Consider the following 25,507-nt stretch of genomic DNA (forward strand, 5'->3'; position numbering starts at 1 on the left):
CATGGAAATGAAGATGCAAATTTTCTCCCTATTTGATGGGCAACAAGGAAAAAACTGGTGTTTTGTGCAGGTACAGCCAACTAATAATACTGCAAATATTGTCAAAACCGATATATAGTAAAAGCTATCAGGTCAGCAGCGAGGACTGATTCTGATATGTAACACCATCACTTTCCCCCATCAATGGACCCCAGATTGAAAGGGAGGATCCAGGTGAGTGACGCCTCCTCAGCCTGTCCCAGGTGGCAAGAAGATTTGAGGCCAATGCTGACAGGTGCTTCAACAAAGGCTGTCAGACATATGCCGGAGCAGACAGACACAGAGCACCAGCAACAGGAGGGGATGATCTGATTTAAGGAGAAAGACCGCAGCAAATGGAGGAGACAGCCCTCCATTGTACAATGCAACAAGGAGTGCCTTGGAGGACCTGTTCTCAGAGGAGGACAGGGAGCGAGGTTAACTTTCAGATCCAACAGGACAGGTGGTCCTTCAACCTCAGTGGGAGCGTGTTCACCTAGAGGTGGAGTTCTGGACAAAGTACTGCCTCCCATCTCCATGGCTGAAAGAACCTGTGATGTGGTGGAACAAAGGGAGAAGGCAGAGAATTAACACGAGGCCTCAAATCTCCTCTGTTCAAAAAACAAATCACAAGGCCACCTCTGTGCAGTTTTATTTTCAGAAGCCTCCTCCAGCCCCCATTTAGTGAGATGCATGATTAAATTTTCGACTGCCCAGGGAACTCTTTTTAAAAGTCTAGCAGAAACACCAGGAGAGGTTCCATCAATCTAAAAGAGCAGCTAGAGAAGACAAATATGTTGATCTTTCTCCAGAGGAACTGTTAAGAACTGTTTGTCCTTTTACAGCCTACCTGCGTGCCCCACCCGTGTTGCTCCATACCACTATCTTTTCATTTGCAGGAAAATGTGTTTATTTAATTTGTTTTACATTTCCATCATCACAACATCTGAGTCTATAATAGTGGTTTGTTCAAGACATTGCTGTTTCTTTTGCTGTAAATAATTGTTTATTTTACATTTCAGAAAATAAAGCAATGTTGATTCTGTTCCAGGGAAAGGTTTGATTTTGCTTCGTGAGGAGATTTTTGTGGAAAAAGGGAAAAAGAACCAATAAGAAATACTGTTAAATGGCTTTTCTGTGTACATGATCTGAATGCAATGAAAGCAGTATCTGTAAGAGTAGTAATACAGTTAAATTTAAAACATGATCGATAAGCAGTATCGGAAAGAAAATTTTAGCCACTTTAGTAAGACCATGAAAAAATACATGATCGATAACAGTTGGCTGATAAAATAGGTATGCTTGCCGCTGAATACCGTTAAAATACTTTGAGCACAAAAAAGCAGTTGGAACTGCTCGGTAACCCATTTGCTGTTACGTGGAAAGCTACCGTTAAAATCAAATTAATGATTACCCCAATGCAATGATTCCTGATTGCAAAATGAAGTTCGCCTAATTTCAGTTTGAGACAAAACAAGCAAATGTAGTGTACAGAATCATTGTACCATCTAAACCACGCTGTGAAATATATTTCCCTTAACAAAGAGACAAATGAGAGTTTAAGAAAAAAAAGTTTTGATTAGTCATGGAAATAAAAGTACTGAAAACAAATTTTCTCCCTATTTAAAAAGATGGAGAACAAGCTATTAAGGAAAAATACTGGTGTTTTGGTGCAGGTACAGCCAACTAATAATACTGCAAATATTGTCAAAACAATACGATATATAGTAAAAGATAGCAGGATCAGCAGCGCCAGGCACCACTGATTCTGATATGTAACACTTTTGCTAAAATAGAAAATATCTACTGATGGTGCCCCCCATTTCACTGTTCAGATACGATTTCCCCATCCAACCTGTCAGAGCTTGAAAATTAAGGATCTGCAGAGAAGAAAAATGCTTTATTTAGAACCTCACCAAATACAGGTTTTGACAAGGTTCACTAGTGTACCAAGAAGATTTTCAAGGCTGTAATCCGGCCCTCGGCTTGTAGCAATTTTTTAGGTGCTTCAACAAAGTACTGTGTAAAGGGTCTGAATACTTATGTAAATGTGATACATTTTATTTTATAAATTAGCAAAAAATGTATATATCCTATTATTGCTTTGTCATTATGGGATATTGTGTGTAGATTGATAAGGTGAAAAAATTATTTAATCAATTTTAGAATAAGGCTGTAACGTAACAAAATGTGGAAAAAGTCAAGGGGTCTGACTACTTTCCAAATGCACTGTATATTAATGAATAGGTAGGGCCATCCTAAATTCTGGTATTAGGCAATGGACTGTTGATTCCATATGAATATTCACCCTTTCCTGGTTATTTCTATGGCCTACCTATTCACTTAGTGTACAAAACATTAACCATCCTAATATTGAGTTGAACCCCCGTTTACCCTCAGATCAGCCTCAATTCGTCACAGCTTGGACTACAAGGTGTCGAAAGCTTTCCACAGTGATACTGGCCCATGCTGACACCAATGCTTCCCACAGTTGTCTCAAGTTGGCTGAATGGTCCACCACCCAAAGGCCATTCTTGATACACACAGGAAACTACTGAATGTGAAAAACCCAGCAGCGTTGCAGTTCTTTACACACTCAAACTGGTGCGCCTGGCCTACTATCATACACCATTCAAAAGGCACAAATCTTTTGTGTTGCCCATTCATGCTCTGAGTGGCACACATACACAATCCATGTCTCAATGGTCTCAAGGCTTAAAAACCCTTCTTTAACCCGCCTCCTCCCTTTCATCTACACTGATTGAAGTGGATTTAACAGGTGACGTAGATAAGGGATCATAGCTTTCACCTGGTCAGTTTATGTCATGGAAAGAGGTGTTTGTAATATTTTGTACACTCAGTGTATGTTTTAGTTTCTTGACTGGTTACCCCTACTGACGTCAAAGTCCATTGTTTCAGAATGCCAAACGTCCTGAACGCTCAAAAGTACTTTACATATCTTAGGTTTGAAATTCATATGGTTTATTTTTTTAGGGATCAAATGTAATGTAATAGTGCTTTTACAGAATATAGAAACCATCGATGACTTTGCAATTTCAATGACAGCTTTTTGTATCAACATTTAGTGCCTATACAGGGACACGAGTTTTTAGGGTACAACATACTTCAGAAGTACCTAGAACTCATATAGGCTACATACAAATTCATTTAAAAAGATTAATATTTCCTGGTGCTCCTAAATGTTGTTGTGCTTCTAACTTTTTCAAGTTGGGAGCACCAGTGCTACTTAGTTCCAGCGAAGGGAAAGCTTAACACTACAGCATACAATGTCATTCTAGACAATTCTGTGCTTACAACATCGTGGCAATAGTTTGGGGAAGGCCCTTTCCTGTTTCAGCATGACAATGTCCATACAGAAATGGTTTGTCGAGATCAGTGTGGAAGAACTTGACTGCCTGCACAGAGCCCTGATCTCAACCCCATCGAACACCTTTGGGATGAATTGGAACGCCGATTGCGAGCCAGGCTTAATCGCCCAATATCAGTACCCAACCTCACTAATGATCGTAGCTGAATGGAAGCAAGTCCCCGCAGCAATGTTCCGACATCTAGTGGAAAGCCTGAGTGGAGGCTGTTATAGCAGCAAATGAGGGACCAACTCCACATAAATGCCCATGATTTTTGGAATGAGATGTTCGACGAGCAGTTGTCCACATACATTTGGTCATGTAGTGTGTTTGTTTTTAGTAACGGAATTGTTAAGCAGAAGGAAATGTTTCTTAAACTTACAGAAGGCATGTAAGCAATGTTGTCTCTAAGCTGATCGAATCAATGCAACATACCGAAACAAAACAAACCATGCAAGACTTAGTATGCAAAACTAACTAAGAGATTTTTTTGTAGGCAAAACGCATCGGAGTAGGATTCTATTGCATTGACAGGCAGGACTCAGGTCCATACTCTACACAGACCAATGCGCCATAACCAATCTGAGCTGCAGTAGGCCTATATGCAAATATACCATTGCCAAATATGGATCTGTGCCATTCACTTTGAACTGGACTGTGTATGCAGCATGAGTGGTCATGAGTAGATGTGCTTGTTTTCAGATCAAAGCGAGAGCTACATGTACCGACCTGTGCACATTTATTCATATTCATATTCACATTTGCTAGTTAGTTAGTTATTAGCACAGGTATAGATAATGTGTAGTCAGGAATGGGGGAGTGATTGCTTCCTACAAGAGCAAAAAACATGTGCATTTCTAGCCATCTTTAAAAGTGCATCAGGTAAATAGCTTTTCTTGTCTTAAAGGGGCAGTGCTGTATTTTGAGACAGGCCTGAAGAAGCTAAGTAGCCAATAGGCAGAGGGTAGCTTGACTTGTCTAATTCTCTGTAATAATGGTATGGGAATAATGATGCATTTTATTTTGTGAAGTAGTTTCTTGCATCAAACACCACAACAACATTTTCAGTCACCTTTTTTATTTTATCTTTATTTAAACTAGGCAAGTTAAATAAGAATTTGTTAACTAACAGTCCCTCCAGGATTACGCGATTCTGCAATAGCATAATTCAATGCAGAATCAACCAATGAGCGCATATTATGTGAGAGCTCTCAATTTTGATCAATCCTGCACTTTTAGTGCATAAAAGGGTTCAATCAAAAGTGAGTTTGTAATTTTGACCAATTACTGCACTGTTACTGTGCAAAATGGCCCAATCCAACCACACATCAAAAAAGTTGCGAAGATGTGTGATTGTTGATGGCCGACAGGCAGTACAATGAACAGAAATCAATCTCATTTGCCAACAAAAATAGCAGCTAAACAATTAGCCAAATGATTTTGGAAACATGAGAAGGTCGACATTCAACAGTCACTTCGAATCAGCAAAGCACATGAGAATGTCAGAACAGTTCCCACAGCAGCTGCAGATCACCATGACTGAAGTAGTAGCAGGGAAGACTGTGGCAAGCTCTGAAAGAATCAAGGTGAGTGGTGTTTTACTCAAACTTTTACTCTGCTAAACTTGGCGGTCGGCACTCTTGGTGGTCGGCACTCTGCTCTTCCCAGTCTGTCAGATTTGCCGTTTAAACTCTGTAAAACCTAATACAGATCACAAAAGCACAATCTTTCTGGATTTAAAAAAAATTGTAATACCGTTATAAAAATACATATCAACCACAATACTCTATTTTTACGTTTTCTGTGCTTTATCTTCCTAACGACCCTTTCAGAAAAATACAAATCACATTCAAGTATTTTGAAGACAATTTATGCGAAAGAAATATCAACCCTCAAATTGAAAGTGATCAGCTTTGAATCTATTTGGGGTTTTTTGTTGCGAGAGGGAGAGAGAGAGTAGGAATGGGAGGTGCATATGGGAGGTGCATCTCATATTTATAGAAAGCCACAAGCCTGATGGAGAGGAATGGTGTGTGTGAGTGAGTGAATGTTTAATTGTTTTTGTATTATGTATTCTGCATAAAATCGTCCTAAAACTGAGCACATACGACTTTGTATTGCTTTATTTGAAATTAACGTGAAAAAAAAACATTGCAAAATGTATCGCAGAATTTCAGAAAAGCTGCAGCAAAAATCAAGCATTTTTGGCCACAGAAATCACCCAAAACTGATTTACAGTGATGACCTACCCCAGCCAAACCCAGACTACGCTGGGCCAATTGTGATCTGCCTTATGGGACTCCCAATCAAGTCCGGATGTGATACAGCCTGGATTCAAACCAGGGACTGTAATGACGCCTCTTTCACTGAGATGCAGTGCCTTAGACCACTGTACCACTAGGGAGTCGTTCTCTAAAGGACAAGTGGATAAACAGGTTAATGTCAAGCTCTACATGTTTTTTTTTTCAAACGTCTCTTGGAATGTAGGCTACATTGAAAACCACACATTGGCTGCTACTGTAGGCTGAATGACAGAACAGCTACAGTGGGGAGAAAAGTATGTGGACCCTTTGGAATTACCTGGATTTCTGCATACATTTGTCAAAATGTGATCTGATCTTCATCTTAGTCACAGCAATAGACAAACACAGTCTGCTTAAACTAATAACACACAAATGAATGTATTTTTCTTGTCTATTTTGGACACATCATTTAAACAGTCACAGTGCAGGTTGGAAAAAGTATGTGAACCCCTAGGCTAATGACTCCTCCAAAAGCTAATTGGAGTCCGGAGTCAGCTAACCTGGAGTCCAATCAATGAGACGAGATTGGAGATGTTGGTTACAACTGCCCTGCCCTATAAAAAACACGCACAAAATGTGAGTTTGCTATTCACAAGAAGCATTGCCTGATGTGAACCATGCCTCGAACAAAAGAGATCTCAGAAGACCTAAGATTAAGAATTGTTGACTTGCATAAAGCTGGAAAGGGTTACAAAAGTAGCTCTAAAAGCCTTGATGTTCATCAGTCCACAGTAAGACAAATTGCCTATAAATGGAGAAAGTTCAGCACGGTTGCTACTCTCCGAGCCAACCAGCAAAGATAACTACAAGAGCACAGTGCAGAATGCTCAATTAGGTTAAGAAGAATCCTAGTGTCAGCTAAAGACTTACAGAAAACTCTGGAACATGCTAACATCTCTGTTGACGAGTCTACGATACGTAAAACACTAAACAAGAATGGTGTTCATGGGAGGACACCACGGAAGAAGCACCTGCTGTCCAAAAAAAAAAACATTGCTGCACGTCTGAAGTTTGCAAAAGAGCACCTGGATGTTCCACAGCGCTACTGGCAAAATATTCTGTGGACAGATGAAACTACAGTTGAGTTGAATGAAGGAACAAACAACACCATGTGTGGAGGAAAGAAGGCACAGCACACCAACAGCAAAACCTCATTCCAAGTACGGTGGAGGGAGCGTCATGGTTTGGGGCTGCTTCGCAGCCTTAGGACCTGGACAGCTTGCTATCATCGATGGAAAAATGAATTCAAGTTTATCAAGACATTTTGCAGGAGAATGTAAGGCTGTCTGACTGCCAAAAACATTTGGTTGAGTTTATTGCTGTCAAAGGAGGGTCAACCAGTTATTAAATCCAAGGGATCACATACCTTTCCACCATACACTGAATGTTTACACGGGGTGTTCAATAAAGACATGAAAACATATAATAGTTTGTGTGTTGTTCGTTTAAGCAGACTGTGTTTGTCTATTGTTGTGACTTAGATGAAGATCAGGTCAAATTTTATGACCAATTTATGCAGAAATCCAGATAATTCCAAAGGGTTCACATACTTTTTCTTGTCACTGTATTTCCATGTTAAAATGTTATGGGATGCATTTGCTCCATTGTTTTTGATAGGAGGCCACTCTTGTAGGTCTACATTAAGATCAAATAGCCAGAGTAGCCTACTAGACCACTGTTAAAACTAACATAAAGTAAGTACAGCCTCAGTGTTCAAGGTAAACTCGTCGGAAGTTATCACAGAATTTTTACAATGTTCAAGTTTACACTCAGCAGACCTGAAATCGCTAAGTGCCCCCCCAAAAAAATCGAGGCAACATTGCATCCAAGTATGTTTTTATGTATTTGTAATACCTTCTCTGGTAGATGTTTTCTATTCCATCTGTGTGACAAAAAACAGAAACCTTTGCTTATTCCAAATTTGTAGGAGCAAAAATGGTAGAACATTTTAAATATGCCTTAATTTCTCAAAAATATAGAGACTATTAGCTTTCATTTGACATGCTCCTATGAACTTCACATATTGGTGGTCATTGGTCCTTACAGATGGAACATACAATTTATCCTGGAAAGCACACATTTATTTACCACAATATTGCATACAGAAAAGAAACGTCCAGAGCAAGAGCTAACAAAGCTCTCACTTAACAAGCAGTCCTAAATTCCCTCACAATTAGATTTTTAGAGGTGAAGAAAATATATTTTGACAAGACACCCTTGGCCTAGAAATAGTAACCAACACCTTACAGTCGATAGGGAGTAGGAGCAAAATCCCTGCATATAATAGTTATGGACGGGGCGGCAGGTGGTTAGAGCGTTGGACTAGTAATCGAAAGGTTGCAAGTTCGAATCCCCGAGCTGACAAGGTCTGTCGTTCTGCCCCTGAACAGGCAGTTAACCCACTGTTCCTAGGCCGTCACTGAAAATAAGAATTTGTTCTTAACTGACTTGCCTAGTTAAATAAACATAAAATAAATGGACAGTGGCAGCCTGTCAGGTTTAGCTCATTAGCAATCAGTTAGTTGACAGCTTTACCTAGTTGTTAATTCAGAATATTTTTTACCATCATTTCAGCCTGTGTGTATGGCTGTGTAGCATGATTGAGTCTTCATGGCACATGAACAGCTCTCAGTGAGCGTCTGTTTCACACAGCATCTGTGATGCAGCAGGAGGTGAGGATAAACTGCTTACGCCACACGCCGCTCTGACAGCAGAGCATGTTAATGGGCCAAAAGAAGACACACTGGTGCCAAAGAGATGGAAAAGAAAGATACAGAATTTGAAAGACGGGGAGGATCAGATGGTGTGAGAAAATAATTCTTTCAGCATTTCCCTCAAACAGGCTGGCGTTTACCCCACACTGATTTCCCAACAGAAGCCATGGCAGTAACTACACAGCCCTGCCAATCTCACCCTCTATGCTATATCCCAGGGGTATCCAACCTTTTCTAGAATGAGTGCTACTAAAAAAGTTTTTAAAAAGTGTCGCAAGCTATTTATTTCTCTCTAGCTTTCAAAAAAGGCACATTCGACTTTTCTCCCCTGCAACCTTTCCCCGAGTTTTTAGTGTAAAATAGAAAGTAGTGCTGGGGAACGTCTCTGCCGAGTTATTTTCAGGTCTCTCCAGAGATGTTAGATCGGGTTCAAGTCCGGGCTCTGGCTGGGCTACTCAAGGACATTCAGAGACTTGTCCCGAAGCCACTCCTGCGTTGTCTTGGCTGTGTGCTTGGGGTCTTTGTCCTGTTGGAAGGTGAACCTTCACCCAGTCGGAGGTCCTGAGTGCTCTGAGGCAGATTTTCATCAAGAATCTCTCTGTACTTTGCTCCGTTCATCTTTCCCTCGATCCGGACTAGTCTCCCAATCCCTGCCGCTGAAAAACACCTTCAATGCTGCAGAAATGTTTTGGTACCTCTGAGCTCTGCAGACAATTCCTTCAACCTCATGGCTTGGTTTTTGCTCTGACATGAACGGTCAACTGTGTGACCTTATATAGACAGGTGTGTGCCTTTCCAAATCATGTTCAATCAATTGAATTTACCAGAGGTGGACTCCAATCAAGTTGTAGAAACATCAAGGATGATCAATGGAAACAGGATGCACCAGAGTTCAATTTTGAGTGTAATATTTGCTTATATTTTTAAAAACCTGTTTTCACTTTGTCATTATGGGGTATTGTGTGTAAATTGATGAGGAAAACAATTCATTTAAGAATAAAGCTGTAATGTAACAAAATGTGGGGGAAAATGAAGGGGTCTGAATACTTTCCGAATGCACTTTACCTGCTCAAATAATGGTTAAGAAACAACACTAAAAGGGGGCCCTATAAAACCAGTTGATTTTCCCCAAATTCTGTTTTATATTTATCCACATTAGGTTCCCAGTTGTATTTTTCCTGGTTTTAGATTTTTTGTTTTTCACTCAAAATTACAATTGTTCATAGAGAAACAACTAAATTAGATGTTTTGAGTCCATATCAATGCTTAAATCACATCAAAATACATTATATTTTATAGAATTTGTAGAACAAATCCAGGGACTCAAATCCTGCAGTGCCAGACGTGTCCCCCTGCTTAAGCCAGTACGTGTCCAGGCCCGTCTGAAGTTTGCTAGAGAGCATTTGGATGATCCAGAAGAAGATTGGGAGAATGTCATATGGTCAGATGAAACCAAAATATAACTTTTTGGTACAAACTCAACTCGTCGTGTTTGGAGGACAAAGAATGCTGAGTTGCATCCAAAGAACACCATACCTACTGTGAAGCATGGGGGTGGAAACATCATGCTTTGGGGCTGTTTTTCTGCAAAGGGACCAGGATGACTGATTAGTGTAAAGGAAATAATGAATGGGGCCATGTATCATGAGATTTTGAGTGAAAACCTCCTTCCATCAGCAAGGGCATTGAAGATGAAACATGACTGGGTCTTTCAGCATGACAATGATCCCAAACACACCGCCTGGGCAACGAAGGAGTGGCTTCGTAAGAAGTATTTCAAGGTCCTGGAGTGGCCTAGCCAGTCTCCAGATCTCAACCCCATAGAAAATCTTTGGAGGGAGTTGAAAGTCCGTGTTGCCCAGCAACAGCCCCAAAACATCAATGCTCTAGAGGAATGGGCCAAAATACCAGCAACAGTGTGTGAAAACCGTGTGAAGACTTACAGAAAACGTTTGACCTCTGTCATTGCCAACAAAGGGTATATAACAAAGTATTGAGATGAACTTTTGTTATTGACCAAATACTTATTTTCCACCATAATTTGCAAATAAATGTATTAAAAATCCTACAATGTGATTTTCTGGATGTTTTTTGTCAGTCATAGTTGAAGTGTACCTATGATGAAAATTACAGGCCTCTCTCATCTTTTTAAGTGGGAGAACTTGCACAATTGGTGGCTGACGAAATACTTTTTTGCCCCACTGTATGTTGTATGCACAGAGAGGTGTGGGGAGAGAGAGAAGGAGAGGTGGAGAGAAAGCGGTAGAAACAGATCCAAAGAATTTGAAAACAAACCCAATTTTGATAAACTCCCATATCTACTGGGTGAAATACCAGTGTGCCATCATAACAGCAAGATTTGTGACCTGTTTCCACAAGAAAATGGCAACCTGTGAAGAAGAAATACCATTGTAAATACAACCCATATTTATGTTAAAGTTTAAAAAAAAGGGGAAATAAATGAACTATTTGCACATCGTTACAACACTGTACATAGACATATGAAATGTATTTATTATTTTGCAACTTCTGTGAGTGTAATTTTTCCTGTTTATTTGTATTGTTTATTTCACTTTTCTTATGATCTACTTCACTTGCATTGGCAATGTTAACATATGTTTCCCATGCCAATAAAGCCCTTGAATTGAAATTAATTGAAAGAGGACATGATTTCCCAACAGATCAGGAAGTGGCAAATAAAAAATAAATGCCTTCCACCAGTCAACATCCTGTCATCCAGAACACTGAAGAAACCTGCTCTAATAACAGTGTATCTATCCATCAATGTTCACATCAATATGATAGTGGGAAGTACAAATAGAATCTGGAGAATACAGATTAGCTTGGTTTGTTCAAGACAACCATTTTAGCACTGACATTTCATAATATAAAACAGACTTCCTCAAATAAAATAAATGAGACTGAGCTTGGAAAAGCAAGAAAATGTCAGCAAAGCAGAAGTTAATACGTGCTAGGGCTTAAAATTGGTGGCCTGTGTACATTTTATTGAGGACAATTATTTCTCTCTCCTGACTTCAAGTAAAACATGTTTGAAGTCTGGGGGTTGGCTGGGGTCCCAGCAGGTGGGCAGGAGACCGCTGAGAGCAGCAGGGAGGGAGAAGGAGACAGAGACACCAGGCCAGGGAGACCATAACTTCTGGGGCAGGAGCTCCCTTGTTGCCTGGGCTCAGAAACACGCCTGGATGAAAGTGTTACTGTTTGTCTCTGGAACTAGTTATAAACAGACTTTATCAAATACTAATGGACACATTACGCCACACAAAACTCTTGTCTCTCATATCAGGAGGACACACATTTTGTCCTCCAGTGCCACTGAGGTTATTCACTGTGTTGGGTGGAAGAAGGGTCATTCAAACAAACACATCATAGTGGAGAGTTCATTAGAGGTGTCTGTTTCTCTAGTGAAATACCAGACTCACAGTCGAGAAGCGGGTCCCTTTTCTGTTTGTTTTAACACAGTAACCGCAGTGGGAACCTATAAATAACACTGGTTTCTGTCGGGATCCAAGTTCTTATCTGGAACTAATGCGCTGTAGTTCTTGTCAAGATTAGCTTCTATTTCTGCCTTCTCATTTTGGGCAGAGAAAATAACAATGGAACAGTTGAGACTTAAAAGTTTTGTGTAATTGTCTTTCTGGAAACTACCCACCCAAATCGCAAAATCTAATTTGATAACCCAATTGGGGGAGGGTTCTATTCTGTTTAGGCCCCCAGTCCACAAAGATGTTCATTTTAAGGCAAGGACTTAAGCTAGCCTGTTTCTTACATACAGTCCTATTCTTTGTTTTTTTGAAAGATGAACAGTGAGCACAATCAAAGTTATGCAGTGAAACAACCTGCAGTTGAAGTCAGAAGTTTACATACACCTTAGCCAAATACATTTAAACTCAGTTTTTCACAATTCCTGACACTTAATCCTAGTAGAAGTTCCCCGTCTTAGGTCAGTTACGATCACCACTTTATTTTAAGAATGTGAAATGTTAGAATAATAGTAGAGAGAATGATTTATTTCAGCTTTTATTTCTTTCATCACATTCCCAGTGGGTCAGAAGTTTACATATACTCAATCAGTATTTGGTAGCATTGCCTTTAAATTGTTTAACTTGGGTCAAACGTTTCAGGTAGCCTTCCACGAGCTTCCCACAATAAGTTGGGTGAATTTTGGCCCATTCCTCCTGACAGAGCTGGTGTAACGGAGTCTGTAACCTGTAACCTTGCTCGCACACACCTTTTCAGTTCTGCCCACACATTTTCTATGGAATTGAGGCTTTGTGATGGCCACTCCAATTCCTTTACTTTGTTATCCTTAAGCTAACTTGCCACAACTTTGGAAGTATGCTTTGGGTCATTGTCCATTTGGAAGACCAAGCTTTAACCTCTTACCTCCGCCCGACACACAGATGCATCCCATCTAGACATCTGTAAATGCAAATGCGCTACGCTAAATGCTAATAGCACTCGTTAAAACTCAAACGTTCATTAAAACACACATGCAGAGTACTGAATTAAAGCTACACTCGTTGTGAATCCAGCCAACAAGTCAGATTTTTAAAATGCTTTTCGGCGAAAGCATGAGAAGCTATTATCTGATAGCATGCAACACCCCTAAAGACCCGCAGGGGAAGTAAACAAAATAATTAGCATAGTCGGCGCTACACAAAATGCAGAAATAAAATATAAAACATTCATTACCTTTGACAATCTTCTTTGTTGGCACTCCTAGATGTCCCATAAACATCACTATTAAGTATTTTTTTTCGATTAAATCGGTCCATATATAGCCTAGATATCGATCTATGAAGACTGTGTGATCAAGGAAAAAAACAGCGTTTTATAACGCAACGTCATTTTTTTTAATTAAAAAAGTCGACGATAAACTTTCACAAAACACTTCGAAATACTTTTGTAATGCCCATTCGTAGCCTAGTGGTTAGAGCGTTGGACTAGTAACCAGAAGGTTGCGAGTTCAAACCCCCGAGCTGACAAGGTACAAATCTGTCCTTCTGCCCCTGAACAGGCAGTTAACCCACTGTTCCCAGGCCGTCATTGAAAATAAGAATGTGTTCTTAACTGACTTGCCTGGTTAAATAAAGGTAAAATTAAAATATGCAACTTTAGGTATTAGTAAAAGTTAATAATCGATCAAATTGATCACGGGGCGATGTATATTCTATAGCTACGTCTAGAAATAATGTCCGGATAAATCTCAAACAAAATATCCTGTTGGAGATCGGAAGAAATGGGCTGTCTCTTGTTCGTTTGACCAAGAAACAAATCCTAGGCAAATGACAAGACTGTTGACATCGTGTGGAAGCTGTAGGTATTGCAACCTCGGCTCCAGGTAATGTGGTTTCTATTCAACAATACATTCAAGTGGCGCATTGATATATTTTCCAGTTTTCAGTGATCAGATTTTCCTGCGCTTTTCGATGAAACACACGTTCTGTTATAGTCACAGCCGTGATTTAACCAATTTTAGAAACGTGTGAGTGTTTTCTATCCACACATACTAATCATATGCATATACTATATTCCTGGCATGAGTAGCAGGGCGCTGAAATGTTGCACGATTTTTAACAGAATGTTCGAAAAAGTAGGGGGTAGGATCAACAGGTTAACTTCCTGACTGATGTCTAGAGATGCTTCAATATATCCACATAACTGTCTTTCCTCATGATGCCATCTATTTTGTGAAGTGCACCAGTCCCTCTTGCAGAAAAGCACCCCCACAACATGATGCTGCCACCCCTGTGCTTCACGGTTGGGATGGTGTTCTTCGACTTGCAAACCTCCTCCTTTTTCCTCCAAAACAATGGTCATTATGGCCAAACAGTTCTATTTTTGTTTCATCAAACCAGAGGACATTTCTCCAAAAAGTATGATCTTTGTCCCCATGTGCAGTTGCAAACCGTAGTCTGGCTTTTTTTATGGCGGTTTTGGAGCAATGGCTTCTTCCTTGCTGAGCAGCCTATCAGGTTATGTCGATATAGGACTCGTTTAACTGTGGATATAGATACTTTTGTACCCATTTCCGCCAGCATCTTCACAAGGTCCTTTGCTGTTGTTCTGGGATTGATTTGCACTTTTCGCACCAAAGTACGTTCATCTCTAGGACACAGAACGCATCTCCTTCCTGAGAGATATGAAGCCTGCATAGTGTTGGTCCCATGGTTTTTATACTTGCGTACTATTGTTTGTACCGATGAACGTGGTAGCTTCAGGCGTTTGAAAATTGCCCTAAGGATGAACCGGACTTGTGGAGGTTTACAATTTTCTTTCGGAGGTCTTGGCTGATTTCTTTTGATTTTCATGATGTCAAGCAAAGAGGCAGTGAGTTTGAAGGTAGGCCTTTTCAATACATCCACAGGTAGACCTCCAATTGACTCAAATGATGTGTATTAGTCTATCAGAAGCTTCTAAAGCCATGACTTTTCTGGAATTTTCCAAGCTGTTTAAAAGGCACAGTCAACTTAGTGTATGTAAACTTCTGACCCACTGGAATTGTGATAGTGAATTTATAAGTGAAATAATCTGTGTCTGTAAACAACTATAATTTGTTTTTCAACAGGAAGAACAGCCAAACACACATCCAGGCTGTGTAAGGGCTATTTGACCAAGAAGGAGAGTGATTGAGTGCTGCATCAGATGACCTGGCCTCCACAATCACCCAACCTCAAACCAATTGAGATGGTTTGGAATGAGTTGGACCACAGAGTGAAGGAAAATCAGCCAATAAGTGCTCAGCATATGTGGGAACTCCTTCAAGACAGTTGGCAAAGCATTCCAGGTTAAGCTGGTTGAGAATGCCAAGAGTGTGCAAAGCTGTCATCAAGGCACAGGGTGGCTACCTTGAAGAATCTCAAATATAAAATATATTTTGATTTGTTTAACACTTTTTTGGTTACTACATGATTCCATATGTTATTTCGTAGTTTTGATGTCTTCACTATTATTCTACGTGTAACTATTTTTTTTATAGCTTACAGCAATGATCATCTGCCACTGTCACATGGCAGGGCCAAGTGAGGCCTCTTCACAGAAGCATCTCTCTGTCTTCATCCCCACATCTGTGGAAGTCATCATGGGTAAAGGAGGCCCGCCACCTACCTCTATTAGCCTACTGCTTTCTCCAGCTTTTTCTGACAAGACAAACATGTTGATTGTAAATCTTACATGGCCTCACATTCAGACTGTCATCCCAAATTCAAATACTTTAGGAATGCCAACACATGGGTGTTAGATTTTACAGCTACCACATCTTTCTCCTAGATGGAACCAAAAAGAAGTTCAGAGATCACCCTTCCATCCCCTGAACGTGACACTCACAGCATGCTGTTAACCAAACTTCTAACTTAGCTCTTAGCTACTGGAGACACTACCTGGGTGCCAGGCATTCTACTGAACTACCATTTAATTAGCATTCTCTTCCTGATTCACCACATGCCTGGGTGGGTAGTGCCACATTGCTGTTGACATTACACTACAGACAGATTCTAGGAATGCATAAGTGATTCCTGCAGAGAGCTCTATGGTCTGTGGAGACACCATGGTCTCTTGAGTGGCTATAATGACTGCGTGATTACTTATCACGACACCCTTTGCTCTCTTTCCCTGCTACGGACAGATTTGAACAGTCAATTGCACAAAGTGGACAAACCAGTCATGCTAAATGAAGGACAGAACATGCATGCATAACAGAGAAACCAAATGGCTTTGTTTCATTAAATATGTGCATCGTTCCATTGCAAGCACTTCTGTTGTTATTAAACATCCATATATATATATATATATATATATATATATTCTTTGTTTGATTTTTTTTTTAATGAATATCGCAAGCTACAACATAATACCATTTTTGGCACAATTTTCTGCATCCAGTATGAAGGAGGTTGGAGGATGGTTCAAAAGCCAATGCTAAATAGCGTTAGCACAATGACTCGAAGTCTACAGGAACAGTTAGCATGCTAGCTGTTCCTGTTCATCCACCTCTGGGGAAGTAGATAAATAGCTTCATTGCCAAAATATCAATCCATCCCTTTAATATGGTGGAAATTACAGTCTTTAGAGCTAATTACAGGTTATTTTTCTTTATAGAAAATTCTTAGGCGGGCCGGGCATCTAAATGTTAATTTTCGGGATGGAAAAACAGTTTCAGTGTCAACTTAAATGACCAAAACCAGATAGAAAGCACGCAGAAAATATTTTGAACTATATAGACTTTTTAATAATACCATCTTTGAGAACAATAAAACATAAGCTTGACACTCCGAGAACTGGATTTTTAATTTATTTTAAAAACAAGGATCCAGGGCACATACCTATTGATGTTGTTATAATGTTTGAGAAGAGGAACACAGTTAGTTGACTTTAAAACTGCTAGATGGGCTCTCGGTTCCATAGCAAACTATGTAGAATTACTGTAAATTGTCCTCTCAGCTCAGTGGAAACATTTGTAGAATTGCAGAAAACATGCATTACAATAGCAAAATTCTATCCGCCGCCAAGATAGCCTATTAGCTAGAAAGGTATGTTAGAGTTTACACTTCCTCTTCCAAAGAACTGTGGGGAAGTTAAAACAATGAAACTTTCTACCAAATCTATCCATTTAAAAATGCATTACTTCTACTTGCCATTATTATTCACCTGATAAGACATTTCTTTTTTGCCTAACATGAGGGGGTCCGGTCCCTGGGTTGCCGGTTTACCTGTGTGGGTGTCCCTAGGCAAGAAAAGTTTGAAAACCCCTGGACTAAGCTAAAAAAAGAATGTGCTAACAAGGCATTGGCTATTAGGTCTCGGGCTGTTAGCTAGCAAGTTACATTTTCACTAGGGTGGTCCAACTTCACAGGGACCGACCAGAAACCCTACATGCAAGAAGATTTGAGTGGAAGCACAATTCACTTTCTGTGACCGTTGTTGCACAATTGCAGCTTGGGGCTTATTATAATCACCACTCGGATTTGAGCAGAAGAGCTGAGCCTGGCTGGCACACACATCTTTCCTCCCAGTACCTTCCTCTGTGGTTACTGGTTAGGACCCATCTGACGTCTGTACTCTGTAAACTCTGTCTAGGCTACATATTTCTTCAAATGTGTTTTTTATGCATATTTTAGCAAAACAAGACCAACAAACCTGCAGAACTTAGGGGCCTCAGTGTGTATGTAGCCTACACTCTGGGTCACTCAGGGCAAGAACTTAATTCAAACTTCCTAAAACCTCATCTGGCAGCAGGTCCTGTCCCTTGACCACTTCCCCACAATGACATTTCACAAATGGTGACAGAAGCTAAACGCAAGCTTACATTTCAGTTGGCCTACTTGAACAAACTAATCCCGACTGCCACAGTATCTAGCTACAAAATAGCCAAAGTATATTCAGCTTTCTTGACTGAGGTCCTACAGTACTATTAAAATAGTCCATTTGGAGAAAAGGGAATGCATTTAAAAAGGTATGTTGTACCACTGCACTGAAAGCTCTCTTTTTCCATTAGGACACTTAAGTCTAGAAAAAGCCCAAACGGTTCCCTGGGGCCTGATAAATATGAAAAGGGATCCTCTCTGTGCTGTGTCAATGGGACAAAGGAGCTGGCTGTGAATTTAGGAGACAACACACAACCCTTCATCTGGCTAAACTCTGAGTGTCAGTTCAGTCAGTGCTGCTCCACGCATTCCTCTGTTAATTTCCCCACAATGGGCAGGCCAGGCTCTCTCTCTCTCTCTCTCTCCCTGGCCTGCCATGGGCTCCGTTTACCCCTGCCTCCAGGACCGGAAACCAGCAGCTGGGGTCGTTTGGACAACCTGGGACCGGAAGTGCCAGAGAGGAGCTCTTCCAGTGGACCTCCAGGATCGACACGGATCATGGGGCCAGAGTGAGATGTGGGCAGTACGTTGCAGTAAGTGTACAGTACACTATTTGTAAAGGCATAGCTTGAAGTGAATGTATGACACAGTGCTTCACCACTTCTGCTTCTTTGTTGATCTTGAGCCACTGGAATAAAACACATCCATTGACACATAGAACATGTGATAGGGCCTAGGCTATTGTAGAGAGGTTTGCACCGCGGCAGTAAAAAGGCCATATAAGCAATCTAAAATAACAGAGGTAAATTATTTTTAAATGGAAGTCAATTCAGGAAGTGAATTGATATTCAACTTGTCAACTGAATACCACATGTGCTGGCATTGACTGGCAGTGACATGTCATTGAACCCAACCCTGGTAAACAGGAAAGCCTTATCAGGCGTCAGTCTGCTGCTGTTCAGTCGGGAAGGTTAGTATTGATGCTGAGAAGGTAATGTTGACGCCTTGGGCTCCCTGTCTCTCACTAGGATAGCTGTGGGGAATGCTATCCAGTGTCATTCCATCCATTTCTCTTTCTGTTTCAGAGTAACACAAAGCACATGTGGGGGTTCTGAACATGAAGGGCTCAGTATGTGTTCAATTGCATCTTCCATTCAGGTGTTCAGGAAGAGCAGACATTCTGCAGAGGAAAAGCTGTGCTCCTGCCTGGCTACGAAAACACCACAAGTCTCAACATGTACTCCATTCCATAGGAAGAATGGCAAAAATTCTGCATAAATACAACACACCATCACCAATGCTGACAGATACTGTGTGAATACAAATCATGTTACATGCATTGTGCAAAGAAGGCCAACTACCTATGCTGTGCCTGTGCAAACAGATGTCAGTGTAACAACAACCTAGATGGATTTTCTGGAAATAATATTGCTCAATGTCAAATTTCTACATCAGTTGGAACAACAACCACATTTTGCAGGTGACGTAATTCAACATGAAAGTTGAACAGGCACAGATGTGGGCCTAGGCCTAAAGATCACTTATTTTCCACCATGAAAATAAGCCGAGCAAGCTGCACACAACACAGGCCAACCGTCTTTAGTGAAAGAACTCTATTGAACCGATGTCTGAATCAGTATGGTAATTTCACAGATGCTCCTAAACCAGGTGGGGTCAAACTCATTTGACGGAGGGCCGAATGTCCGCGGGTTTTTGGTCATCAATTAAGACCTAGACAACCAGGTAAGGGGATTTCCTTCCTAATTAGTGACCTTAATTCATCAATCAAGTACAAGGGTGGAGCGAAAACCCGCAGACACTCGGCCGTCCATGGAAAGTGTTTGACACGTGCCCTAAACGTATTGTCATTTTCATTACATGCGCTAAATCAAATGTCACAAACAATAGAAAATCTCCCCCTGGGCCACTTGGGGGTAAGCATAGGCTACATGTCCATACTTCCGTATAGCTCATATATACACAGAGGCAATACACAGTCTATAGACCATCAGTTTATTTATTTCCAACGAGTGCTAGACAAACATTATCTAAGAGGTTGGTTGCCAGCCATTGATTAGGTGAGCTAGACCAGGGAGCTTCAAGTTCCTTGGCGTCCACATCCCTAAGGACTGGGTCCACACACATACCTGCACAGTCTTGAAGAGGGCATGGCAGCACCTCTACCCTTACAGGAGGTTGAAAAGACTTGGCATGGGCCTTCAGATCCTCAAACACTTCTACAGCTGCACCATCGAGAGCATCTTGACTGGCTGAATCACCACTTGGTATGGCAACTGCACTGCCCTTGACTGCAAAGTAATACAGAGGTAGTGTGGACAGCCCAGCAGATCACTACGGCTGAGCTCCCTGCCATCCAGGACCTCTACAATCAGGCGGTGTCAGAGGAAGGCCTGACGAATTGCCAAAGATTCCATCTACTCAAGCCATAGACTGTTCACTCTACTACCGTCCGGCAAACAGTACTGGAGCATCGGCACAGCTTCTACCCCCAAGCCATAAGACCCCTAAATTGCCAGACTGCTAAATAGTCAATAATGGTACCCGAACAATCGGCACTCACACTCTTGCACTGACTCTAAGCACACTCACAAGACTTTATATACACACACACACACACACTACAGTGTCACTCCCTCACACATAACACACAGGCATACCGACACCACAACCTCACACTCTTTTACTCATAATTTGCTGCTGCTACTTTGTTCTTTATTTTACTCTTTTACCCGCCTTCATGTACATATCTGCCTCAAATACCTCTGCACTTTGATCTGGTACTGGTACTCCCTATATATAGCTTCATTCTTGTGCATTTTATTTTATTCCTCGTTATTTACTTGTATTTATTTATATTTTTTGACTTTGCATCGTTGGAAAAGGTTTGTAAGCAAGCATTTTACTGTAAAGTCTACACCAGTTGCATTTGGAGCATGTGATAAATACAATTTAATTTGATACAATGGGCTCATCATTCCCTGTCCACCCACAGATCTGTAACAGACAAGCAGGGATGGAGGCAGCCTTGAATGCATCATGACATCCCTGAATTGGATTTCCGATTAAGAGGGTTTCATGTAATTAGCTAGAGTACATTCAGTGTAGTGTACAGCCTGTCATGAGTAGCACAGTGACACATCACCTAGGGGCTTTTAGCCAACACTTGTCTCAGCCATGGGACGTATGCACCTCGATGAGGCTTTTAGCAGGTTGATTGACAAGGCTGCTATGCACCTGTGTGTGGCCAGCATTCTAATTTCAAGTGGTTTATCTAGTCCTAGTGTTTAAAACAGGAAATAATGGAAAACCTCTCTCGTTGGGCATGTGTATTGTGGCATAGACCTCAAGAGAAATATGTTCTCAACATGTTCTTCCACTACCCCAACAGCACACTGCCCTTCTCTTGTTGACCAAGTACGCACCATAACGTAACAACAATGGCCTCTTTAAAATGCACCTTGAGTTATGTTACGGAGTACACAAAGGGCACCACTGGTCCCAGGGCAATTACTAATAGCCTAGGTCATTGTGTATTCCCTTCCTCCCATTTCTCCTGCAACGTTTACCTGAAAGGGCTGTAGAGCAAGTGTCACCAAAATTAGTCTCTCTGACATTATTTCTCACTACTCTCAGTGGGCATTCCAAGTGCACTCCATCTATCTAATCCCAAAAACACAAAATGTGTTATTTATTTAATAACCTTGAGCAAGACAGACTGAAGTTTTGTTTTTAAGTAAAAAAAGTAAAAAGTAAAAATGAGAGCATGCAACTGCCCAGTCCACCGACAAACTCAATTCCTTCCACTTGCTAGTAGAGACAAGTTTCGGGAGGACATGGTGCAACAAAATGTAGGGGGAAGAATCATGACCCATTTTACTCACAGATCCTGTTTTATTGCGTTTTTCTTGGTTTATGTAAACGAATTTCACCGTGGCATACGAAAATGAATGGGTCTGGCGTCAAACATTAATAGGCATGTAGCCTATTGGTTAGAGTTGGGCCAGTAACCAAAATGTCCCAGAATTGAATACAGAGCCGACCATACCACAAATCTGTCGATGTGCCCTTGAGCAAGGCACTTAACCCTAATTCCGTAATAATATGGCTGACCCTGTATAGAACAACACATTTCACTGCACCTGTGACAATAAAATAAAAAAACATTTTTATAATTGTGCTAGGGCGTTCGTATACTATTTTTCTCAACGTTCCAAAATGTCTAGACAAACCAAAAAGCATGTGAGTAGTTTAGCTTCACACACAAACAATTGACGACTCGAGGTTGCAATCTACTACATATGAATATCTTGAATATGTAACGAGTTTTGTTGCATTACATGTATTTATTTTTCACTGACGATCATCTAACAAAGAGGCACTTCATTGCGCGTGCATGGCTACGTGAACATGTTATTAAACATGGCGAAGCAAGGGTACACTGCGTGGATGCAAACTAACAAATGAATAGCTGCTGCTGTTATTGCAACCGAAATACAATAAACTGATTACTCCGGGAGGTTGTTTACTGAACGTGGCTGTGCCGTTTACAACGTGCCCATGCACCGACGTTCCTGTTCGGAACACCTCGCGCTCTGCCTCCCAGTCATCCACCGATCTCCCCTACCTGAGAAGGCTGGACAGCGGGTGAGAAGCATTGTGACCACTGATATTGCTGCTTCCACCAGTCCCCGATGATCCACTGCCACTTCCAGTCGATTGTCGTTTCCCAGAAAGAAGCTTTTCCACAGCGGCAAGATTTCCAGTGCGCGCAGCCTCTAGGAGTTCCTGCTCCTTCCCCATCTCGGATAGAGTAGGGGGATAGAACACGGGAGAAAAAATCCTTTGCGGTCCTCTACCAATCTCACAGGCGGACTGAGGAAAACAATGGTTCCCTGCACGACTGGATCACTCTCCCAGCAACACAATTCTCCAGGATTGTTCTGATCTCCCACTGTAGCTCCGGGGAAAAGTTTCGTTCAGTACCACGGAGCAAACTTCCTTCGCCCAGTCTCATGCGCGCGTCACTTCCTCGAAACCGGCCCTAGCTGACGTCGATCAGTCATTCTTTTTCGTAATTTCTCATTTGTGATTAATCTATTACCAATATGCACAAAATATATCTTTGTACTAAATACAGTAAGTGCACAGTAAGTACACTGTGCATGTGCACATGGTTGTACATGCAATAATCAACTATGTTGGCATCCTTTTTCTCTCCTTAAAAAAAACTGTAGGATCGTTAAACACAAAATATATGTGGGTGCCAGAGTTCAATGTATATTCCATTTAATAATGGAGGCTATTGACATATTGATATAATTTAACTTCGATTACCAAATTACATTTAGCCAGAGCATCATCTGAAAAAAAGCATAGTATTTTATTTCCCATTGACAAGCCAAGCATTATGACTAGTTGAATGGAAGTACTCAACTAAAGCACTGGAAAAAATATAACTGTGTGTGTATCTTTACTCAACTGACAGAGAAAAGACAACTATAAACAAAGTCGCACATTGTTTTCAGTATTCTCTCCATAAAGACCAATGAAGTTGGAAAGGAGTTGTCACTAGTTACCACAAGCACAATGTCCAAATTGGCTATATCGTAACAAATCTTGAAAATAAAAATGTGTTTTTTGGTTTTAATTTAAGGTTAGGGTTAGGCGTAAGGTTAGCAGTGTGATTAAGGTTAGGTTTAACAAATACATTTTAGAACTGGGCGGGGTTTATGATTTTGTGTCTATGGTGACGACCAGGGAAAAGGAAGTGGATTTGAGCAGCAGCTTCCGACCGCGAATGTTCTAAATTCAAAACATTTTTCTTTCGCGCTTTTGCTGGTATTTTACTAAAGCAGCTAACCGTGAATAAACGAGATATACTGAGTTCCACGAGGCTAGTAAGTGAGCGTAGTTAACGTTAGCTTTGAAGTAATTATTTTGCTAGCAGCTAACTAGTTTGTTTCTGGACTCGACCATTGCCGCTTTGACTGTTGCATAATTATAAGTTCGATTGGTGTGGTAAGATTTCAAATGAGCTATGGCAGACCCGGCTCTGATAAAGACTGAATCCAACTCTAAGATATCATTGGCTGCTGGAGAAAGCCCTAAAACCGAAGACACTTTAGGAAGTACCCGTGACCTCGGATGCAGACACTGAAGATCCATTCTCACAATCAATTAAGTGTGTTGGAATAACTATAACTATATCAACAAATTGCCCCCCAAAGTACTGGAACCCTACAACAACCTCACAACAGAGCTCACTAGCCTGACTCAATATATAGTTATTATTTGTTACAGTTCAAACCCCCGAGCTGACAAGGTACAAATCTGTCGTTCTGCCCCTGAACAGGCAGTTAACCCACTGTTCCCAAGCCGTCATTGAAAATAAGAATATGTTCTTAACTGACTTGCCTGGTTAAATAAAGGTAAAACATTTTTTTAAATCCTGTTTACTTTGCATGACCTGCATGACTATGGCTGGAGATGAGGATGAGGGAACCGCAAGACAATCAAAAAGCTTCCAAAAAGCTGAAATTGGAGCCTAAGAAGAAAACAGAGAGGTGCCAAAAGGTTGACGAGGATGACATACAGAAGATGAGGTAAGATTCATTGTATTAACAAAGCGTTTGTGGTAACTGCACAGCAACGTATTTGTTGCAAGAATTCGTACATTAACATTTTCCCCCGTATTGTCCAGGGTTTGTCTCATTGTCTGAGGAGCAGCTTTAACTGCTATGAGATGTACAGACGATCTGCCTTCCCTAAAGCTGCTATAAAGAAGGTAAGACCTTTAGGCAGTTTTATGTAAGATTTCATCAGAATCAGTTCAATTTCAATAAGAACATTCACATGTATGCTGTATTTCAACATATGTTTATCTTTACCTGGTTGATACAGCTGATACAGTCCATCACAGGATCCTCAGTCTCTCAAAATGTGGTTATCGCCATGTCCGGTATTTGCTGGAGAAATAGTGGAAGAAGGTGAGTAAAGGACATCGCTGGGTCAATATTGACCAGATGAGTTCTTGATTGTCTTGCATCTCCACCAACAAAGACTTTGAGGCATTTTTGACTACTCTACGTTCTTCTGTTTGGTCCTGCAGCTGTGGACGTGTGTGAGAAGAGGGGAGACATGCCTCCCCTACAGCCCAAGCACACGAGGGAGGCTAAAGAACAGAGCAGATCCCCAATATAAAGCACAAGAACATTCTCTTCCACTGAGCCACTCATGCCTTGCTGATTATAGACGGACAGAGCCAAGTAGGGATGTAATTCCACCTTTCAGATGGTGGCAACTTACACCACTTTATCATGTTCATTCTCTCTATTCCAATGTCCACTGGCATGGAGAATGTCTGGCCATGAAGGCAAATGCAGTGTACTGCTGTCAGGAATAGTCCAACTCCAAAGTCAATCTCTGTGTTAGTTGAGGGTATTTCTTGGATATACTTGTCAATAATAGAACGTTGGATGAAAATATTAGATCTACTTAGTGTTTGTATATGTGACGCTTTATTATTTGAGCTAAAGCATAAAGCTGAAAGAATGTATCCAAAATTGGTCCCTTCTAGTGCCTCATGGAAAAAAATGTTTTAGAACAGAATTTGGGTCAGTAGCTGACATTTCAATAAATAAAATGTATTATCTTCTCATTAATGACAGGTAGTTTCGTAAATTGAGTTTGTGTGTGTGCATGTTATAGGACACTAACCTCAAGCCTGCTCTCTGACCAATAAATGTGTAAAAACCATACTG

The 25,507-nt window shown here is 40.9% G+C and overlaps 1 protein-coding gene and 1 pseudogene across 11 annotated transcripts in view; one reads left to right on the plus strand and one right to left on the minus strand.

Annotated features, from left to right (window-relative positions):
- Window positions 1–22,751, minus strand: part of LOC118359829 (ankyrin repeat and SAM domain-containing protein 1A-like) — a 120,819-nt gene extending 98,068 nt beyond the window's left edge. For 3 of the 11 annotated variants that reach the window (XR_008083062.1, XM_052482198.1, XM_035738640.2), the window contains exon 1: window positions 22,372–22,748. Coding sequence is in view for 10 of the 11 variants with exons in the window: in XM_052482198.1 (XP_052338158.1) it covers window positions 22,372–22,547 (176 nt within the window). In the remaining variant the exon portion in view is untranslated. Of the gene's footprint in view, window positions 1–22,371 lie in introns of all 11 variants that reach the window. The other 8 variants (XM_035738641.2, XM_035738636.2, XM_052482197.1 and 5 more) reach the window with 5 other exon arrangements.
- Window positions 22,752–23,487: 736 nt separating this feature from the next.
- Window positions 23,488–25,411, plus strand: LOC118359837 (transcription initiation factor TFIID subunit 11-like; annotated as a pseudogene).
- The last annotated feature ends 96 nt before the right edge of the window (window positions 25,412–25,507 follow it).

Source organism: Oncorhynchus keta, chromosome 27, assembly GCF_023373465.1.
Source record: "Oncorhynchus keta strain PuntledgeMale-10-30-2019 chromosome 27, Oket_V2, whole genome shotgun sequence".
Classification (NCBI taxonomy): Eukaryota; Metazoa; Chordata; class Actinopteri; order Salmoniformes; family Salmonidae; genus Oncorhynchus; species Oncorhynchus keta.